The sequence below is a fragment of the Bubalus bubalis genome, chromosome 5 (genome assembly GCF_019923935.1).
Source record: "Bubalus bubalis isolate 160015118507 breed Murrah chromosome 5, NDDB_SH_1, whole genome shotgun sequence".
In the NCBI taxonomy this organism is placed as follows: domain Eukaryota; kingdom Metazoa; phylum Chordata; class Mammalia; order Artiodactyla; family Bovidae; genus Bubalus; species Bubalus bubalis.
This window is the reverse complement of record NC_059161.1, coordinates 17,303,269-17,310,925: the sequence shown is the minus strand read 5'-3', so window position 1 is coordinate 17,310,925 and position 7,657 is coordinate 17,303,269. Positions and strand designations below refer to the sequence as shown.

The 7,657-nt window shown below is 49.9% G+C and overlaps 1 protein-coding gene across 6 annotated transcripts in view; it reads right to left on the bottom strand.

Moving 5' to 3' along the window:
- Positions 1-1,322: 1,322 nt before the first annotated feature.
- RGS8 (regulator of G protein signaling 8) overlaps positions 1,323-7,657 on the bottom strand; it is a 58,734-nt gene continuing 52,399 nt past the window's right edge. For all 6 annotated transcript variants that reach the window (XM_044942752.2, XM_025285515.3, XM_044942750.2 and 3 more), the window contains one exon: positions 1,323-6,349. In XM_044942752.2, the coding sequence (XP_044798687.1) occupies positions 6,167-6,349 (183 nt within the window). In that variant the 3' untranslated portion in view covers positions 1,323-6,166. The remainder of the gene's footprint in view (positions 6,350-7,657) is intronic.

Genomic DNA, 7,657 nt, shown 5'->3' with positions numbered 1-7,657 from the left:
CCTAATGTTTGGGGACCTGACTCCCGCCTGGAAAATAGAAAACGTGAACAGGGGCGGGCTGGAGGCTTTGGCTGCAGAGCACAGGCAGAGCAACTGCTGCCTTGTAATTCTAGGGCCACATAAGGGCCCGGTGCTTCCAATGAGCCAGGTGTGGGTCTCTGCAAGAAAGAGACTGCCATGGGGTCATCCTAGGGGCTGTCCAAGAGGAGGTCCTGGAGGGACAAATGGACTGCAGCAGAGACACGCCAGGGTACCTCCCAGGAAGGCACAAGCCACTACCCTAGTTGGGACAGCTGCAGGGGGGAGGAATCCCCCAGAGACAGTGTCCCCCATGAGCCCAGGAAGGACCCACCCGAGTCTTCCAGGTTCCAAGAGACAGGGGCTTGTCCCAGGATGCATGTGCGCCAGGTATAAGCCCCATGCTCCTTCACCTCGCCTCCTACCCTGCTCTTCTTCCACCTGGGGGTAGGAGGGTTGGAAAACCCAGCTGGCAACTGGGGTAGGAAAGCTGGCAAGGCAGGAGGAAAGCTGCCAGCAGGGCAAAGCAGCAAGAGAGGAGTCAATCCCACCCGCTCCCTAGGGGCAGCGTTCCCATCTACAGCAGCCGGGCTGTCAGCTCTTGTGGCCAGTCCACAAAACTCGGATGGGGGGTGGGGGCGGACTGTTTCCAGGCAGAAGGCTTCTTCATTTAACCCAAAGCAATCACCTGTGAAGAAACATCAGCTTTCCTTCAAAGACAGACCACCTCTGGTGCATTTTAATTATTTTGGACGATTAACATTTCGTGTATCTCTGTCTCATCACCACCCCTGAAAAATGAGCTTTTGCGAGCAGGTTCTCCAGCTCATTCTCCTGTGGGTCCCCTCCATGGGACCCATCACCAGAAACTCTGGAAGATTCAATGACTCATCCAGGCCTTTCAGGGGCACAGCGATTGTATAAAGTGAGATACAGGCATAAGCAAGATCAACCCACTCCATTCTCAGATAGCTCCAGCTGAACAAATATACAAGCCATGCCTCACTCTTTTCTCTCCCTGCGTCCTCAAGCAGTAGGTGGCACTAATAAAAACACCACCTCGTGTTCGCACAGCACTTCCCAGTTTCAAAGCCACTCTTGCAGCCTGAAGTCACTCTCCACCCACCCCCACTCATCCCAAGTCCTTCGCATCCCGTTTTCACCCACACCACTGCTTTTCCTCATGGCCGGCACCGTGCCAGCCTCTGCCAGGGAGAGGCCGCGTGCCCCCTCCCGGGGCGTCCATGTGTTACGGGAAGCGTTGCCTCACAAAAGAGTCAGCAGCCAGAAATGTGGGCAGAGAGTGAAGGGCAGCGTGTTCAGGTTCGGTTTATTATGTTCTCACAGCCTTGTTTATAGTAGAGGTGAATGACATTATTCCACTTTGCACAGTAATGAAACAATTCAATGAGGATGAGCTGCTACAGATGCGCTTGCGCCCCGTGACTCGGCAGCTAACGCTGCCTCGCCTGGAGGGCACACAAGCCCAGCCACCGGTTCTGTCTTTGGAAGAGGGGAGGGAGCCGAGGGGCAGAAGGGAGGAAGAAGCAGGAAGGGGACCAGTGTATCGACAGGACCCAGCCCCCACAGCTGGGACGGCCAGTGGCCTCATCCTGCCGACTTGGACCACAGCATCGCATGATTCGGTGAGGTCACAGGGACAGGAAGACATCTCCGTGCTTGGCTTCTTCCTTCTCAGTCTCATGCCAAGTGGCATAGGCTCCCCGTACCAGGGGGTGACTTCGCCACCTCTTTTGCTTTCAAAACGGAGGATGCAGATTTAAAGAGGGCTAATGCTTGGCAGATTGCAGGAGAGCCTCAGATGGAAAATCATTAATTCCTCTGCCTGGCTGGGAAGTGGGCACAGACAGGGGTCAGGAGAGGTCTGGGTGCTCTCGATGATGGGAGACATCCTGCCTCTGAACTCACCACTCACCACCTCTCCTTTCCGGTTTATGGAGAAGCAGATGCCACAGGAGCAGCTTGTCTTCATCCCACCCACAGCCCCGCTGCTCAACCACAGTGAGTTCACGCCTTGCCCTCACACCTGGACACCCGGCTGTGCCGGGGACACGCGCCCAGGGCCTGCACCCAGCGGCTGGGCCTGCAGGTTGGGCAGAGAGCCATTCACAGCTTTGGTTAATCCAGAGCAGCAAGTTCTGCAGAGAGCACCAGAGAGTAAAATCAACTAGGAGCTTCCCAGCTGCCCACCGGCTTGAGACCAACAAGGGAATGGTGAGGGCGCAGAGCAACAACCCAAACCCTACCGCGGCCTTGGCAGAGAAAGCCTCAAAGAGCTTGCAGTTCTGAGGGTATGACACCCTCCACTGAGAAATCTGAAGTTGTCATGCTACCATTATTATTACTGCTATGCACTCCTCACCCGCTACCTAAGACCAGCTCCCATGTTTCTTGGCCTTGGGCACAGAGGCACAGCCTAACATGAAATGAGCAAGCACATGAGTGCATGAACACAAACAAAAAACAGAGAAGCAGCCCACGAGGCAAGCTTGGAGGAAGCCCTGTGAACAAGAGCCAGGAGCCATAGAAAACCCCAAGGACCCCTTCAGCCCCCACCATTGGCATACCCCACGCATGCAGCTGGGACTGAAATATTTTTATCTCAAAAGAGCAAGTCAGAGAGGGCACAGAGACAGCCACCCTAAGAGTCAGATTCAGGGCTGGCAGGTTCCTGGTTATTGTGCTTGTTTGTGGCTGGGTGTGCTCTAGCCCTCTGGGACCAGCTGGAGACCACCACCCCTCCCTCCCCATTCCTCGGGTCCAGCTTCCCAACGTCATCTGCACATTGGATTCACCTTTGGAGCTTTAAAAACTACTGATGCTTGAGTTCCAACCCCAAGCTGTCTGGGGTGGGATCTGGACATTTGGGTTTTTTTAACTCCCTGGGTGGTTCCATTGAACAACCAAGGGGGAGAGCTTCTGTCTTAGACCACTGTCTTAGACCATCTTTTTTCAAAGTATGGTTCACAGGCCTCTACGTACCTGGGAACTTATTAAAAATGCAGATTTTTGAGTTCCACCCCAAATCTATCAGATCAGCATCTCTGGGTGTGGAAGCTGGGAATTAGCAATTGTAACAGACTTTCTGGGTAACCCCTGCACATCCTCAGGTTTCATAATAGATGCTGCTCAGGGATCCTTCCTCACCCCAGAGGTGCCCAGAGCTCTGAAGGGTTGTCATTGATGATGTTCTATTTGGTTTAGCGAGGGCAACAGGAAATCTCACACCAGCCCCCAAATCGGTTACGACTCATGTGGGGCTGAAAGGCCACTCGGGGAGGAGAGCAGCCCTGAATGTCGCAGCTCTGCCCGGCCCCCTGCACGGCTTGCACCCAGAAGGCAGGCCACAGCACAAGCCCGGCACAAGGCGCCAAGGAAGACAGCAAATGGGAGAGGTGGCCCCTGGGGGTGCCCCCCTATGGAGGCAGAGGAGGGCTTGTGAAGAGGGCAGGGGAGCGGGTGGGACAGGGTGATGGGGAAGGTCAGGGATGAGGTATGCTCGGATATTGCTCTAGATGTTGTAAACATTTCTCTTTGTTTCATCACAGGCCAGAATCTGGGTTGGCATGACCAAAGTGCCTGAAAGTAGCATCAGAGCAGAGAGCTCTGTGCCTCTTGTGGGAAGCAGAACATAAAGGGTGTGAGGAAAGCTCCACCCATGGGAAGATCATCTCTGTGGTGTACTAGTCTAGTGCTCTTAATTGTCTCTCTCTCTGTCTCTCTCTCTGTCTCTGTCTCTCTCTCTCTCTCTCTCACACACACACACACACACACACACAGTCTCCATGGGAGTACCATAAACATAGCTATCACGTTCCTCTACATACAAACACAAACCCACCCACCCTTCACTTAGTGGCAAATTTCGGGATACCCAAGCTGGGTCCTTCACACCTCCCCATCGTGGGATGAAGTCACCGGGCTCCATGACACCACCATCTGCTGCCTTCCTTCCACCAATAGTTTGGGAAGAACCCTAGGCTCCCCGGTACAACAGTCTTGTTCAGACTTTTCTCCTGGGGACAGTGGAAGTGGTAAAAAAAGGCCCCTCTTAGAACGTTTCATGTTTCTGTAACTCAGTGCTGTTCCAATTTACATGCCCTTCGTGTTCGACAGTAGAGTTGGCAGCAGATGCACGTTTTGTATGTAAACAACGTTGGAAATACCCTGTTTGAGAATTTGATCATTAAATTAATTCTGGCAGCGTAAGCTAAGGATGGTTTTTCACCAATGAGGACGGGGGAATACTACCCGATCTAACTAGGAACACCCACATGAGGCTGCAGAGTTCTTGAACATGAAATTCCACAGGTCTCTTCAGGAGTCCTGTGTTCTCTCTCTCCTTGATGGTTAAACAGACACATCAACTCTCATTCACAAATGCTCATAGATTCACAAATGCCCTCCAATGCAGGGCAGTGGACCCTAACAGCCAGTGGGACTCAAGAGCCTTCTTGGCCTGTTGTAGCTGTAGCCGAGGAAGGAAGAGATTCATGAAGCTCCTGGACGAGAATGCAAATGTGGAATACCCTCACATTTAAAGAGGCCCATCCTTCCCCCAGGAGGAGACAGCTTCCACCAAGGCCTCAGTCACCTGCGCTGCAGAACCCACACCTGTGTGGCTTCATTTAGTCCAGCTGAAAGCTTTGGAACTCTGCACTGAATCCAAATCCATTGGCTGTCAATCACCCCGAGCGACCTCCAGCCCGTTCTCTCCGATTCAGTCTACCAGGAGACCAGCACCTCCCAGGCTCCTCTTCCACTTTCTGGTCTCTCTGCTGAGGCTTCATCTCCCTGGCACCACAGTCTTGGGCCAAAGTCAGCTTCTTCCTGGGCAGCCGGAAAAAGGTTTCCTGCATCTCACTCACCATCCAAGGAAGAGTTTCCTGATGTACTTCCAAGAGCAGGGTACCATGAAGTCATCTTGAAGGAAGTTTCTCCATAAACCAGATGTTCACAGTGATCTTCTCAGCTTCACTTTCACTTCCATTTTCAATCCCAAAACATCAAGAAGGAAGCTGCTGATCAGCCAAGATGGCCCTCATGAGAGGGACCTTTCTAAGAAAGCATACTCCCAGGAAGCAAGCTGGAAAGAGAGTGACAGCCTAAGTTCCCATTCTCCCCCATCAGAATTACATGACCTGCATGGAGGGGGGAAGACGGAGAGACAGGGAAAGTATTAGGCACATGAGAGCTGTCCATGCTAGGGGAATTCACCTCCCTTTACCAAGCCGTCCATCATTCTATGGGGTCAGTGATGTGTGATGCCACAGGGAGGCAAGGGCAGAGCGTACATTAAGCAACAGAGAGGTTATATGGTGCCCCACTGCCCAAACGTCTACTGGTGCTACATTCCTTGCTCATTCAACTTCTGGAAAACTTCTTGGTAGAACTGAGGAAGACTTGCAAGCTGTCTATTTCTCAATAGCAGCTCTATATCAGAAGTGATGAAGGATGTCTCCCAAGATCCTTCCTGGATTTGCAAGTGTATAGGAGTCTTGTGAATTTCCTAGGTTGAGATGGGCAGTGATCACGGCCTTTCATACTGATCCTATGGAAATGGAAGAAATAGCCAACTTCATGGAGTTTGTCCCTTTCTTCAGAGGCCACCTGTCAGTGACAGTGCTGAAAACCCCAGATAACACTGAGGTCTCAGCACCCAGGACTGGCCATTACATTATGACAGCAAATCACAAATGTGATCCTGAGTCTTCCAGCCCTTCTTCACAGGGGTCTAGGACAAGTTCAAAGAGTCAGGAATCCTAAATGAGGAGCGTGTAGAAGTGGTGGAAATTGCCTTTGCATTATTTACAGATTATCCCAGCACAGCAAATCTCCCTTCTTGGTGGAGATGACCCAAGGCCTTATGAAGAGCAAGTTGCCAACCCAGAGAAGGGTGACAAAGTACTACCACTAACCAAGACACAAACACGGGTAAAGGGGGCAGGACAGTCCGAGCTCTGGCGGCTGATCAGACTTTGGAATGGCCCTTCATCCGTTCCTCACTCCTGGCCTTTCAACCTAATCGCCACTGCTTTTGAACACCTATGACACTTCACATTAGAATATGGTCTTGGCAGCAAGGGGAAGGGGAAGCCAGTGATCTCCAAGAGTCCCCATCTGAGTTCTAACTGAGCCGCCTCTGGCTTTGGGACAGCAAATCTAAGTACATTTTGGACCTCAGGAACCGGGGGTAAGAGTCTTTCTCCATGAGACTGTGTACTTTGCCCTGGGCTTGGTCAAAACAAGTCAGGGATGGCTCTTGCATGTTCTTCCTCGTGGCTTCTCGGGTCTGGAAGTCTATGTTTACCTGGAGACACAAGCAGAGAACATCATCACAGGCCCTCAAGGGCCAAGGCACCTGGCAGCTGGTCCTACTTAACAATTATTCATGACAGCATCTTAAATACATTAAGGTTATTCATACTTTTCAAACTGCTTTCATGAAAGTCATCCCTTTTGATCCCAGGAAGAGTCCTGTAAGGTCTAAAGACCAGATATGCTTCATTCCAATTTATAAAGATACTGAAGAAATGAGTTATCAAAAAGCTGGTCTATGGAGTAGGACATGGCAGCCCACTCCAGTATTCTTGCCTGGAAAATCCCACTGGCAGAGGAGCTTGGTGGGATAACTATAGTCCATGGGGTCACAAAGAGTCACACACAACTGAGTGACTGAACACTCTCCTTTCCCACTCACTCCCCCACTTTTATTCCCTGTTGCTATTAAAATTTAGTGTGTAATCTTAAAAAAATTAAAAAAGCTGGTCTAATGTACTATGGAAAGTTAGTAACAGTCAAGGTAAAAAAGCCCAAATTACTCAACCCTCAATCCAGAGGTCTTCCCAATGTCAGGCCAAGAGTTAAACCAGAGACTAGCATTAATGTGGGTTCCCTAAAGTAAACTTGACCGTTTGTCCTTTCTCAGCTACTAAGGAAACAAATGCCCTGGGGAGAAAGACTATGTTAAGAATGTACATCTCTCATCCAACCAACATTTATAAGAAGCCTGCTGTATCCTGGCCATTGGCCAAAGACCTCCTGAGTCCCAAGTCAAAGCATAATTGAAGAGTTCTACATACATAATGCATCTAAATTCATAGAGAGCAAATATTTTTCTTCTATAAAACCCTCCCAGGTAAAACCCTGTTTTATAACTCAGAATAGCAGTACATAGAAATTCATATTACCATTATAAGTAATTATAATAAATGAAATACCATAAAATAATATAAGTGACTGTAATCACTCATTAATAAGCAATGGCAAATATCGGCTAGGTGTTGGACCCCTAATACTCATAGTAGTCTTGAAAGGGAGGTGATATTATACCCTTTTACACTGGGGAAAATGTGATTCAGAGAAACACGGTAAGTTGACCAAGATCACACAGCAAATAAGTGGAGGAGCTAATGTTGCAACAAGATTCCAAAGTACATGCTTGTTCCATCAAGCCATGCTGCCTTCCTCTAGGAAAACTAACACGGATTTATTGGCATCTATCTTGCAGAATCCCTATAGAAACACAGTTCCTGCTGGCACATATTTAACTGACAGACAGCTAAAATACTCCTAATAGAGCTCCTTTTTATAGAATCCCTGGGCTCTGCACCTTAAA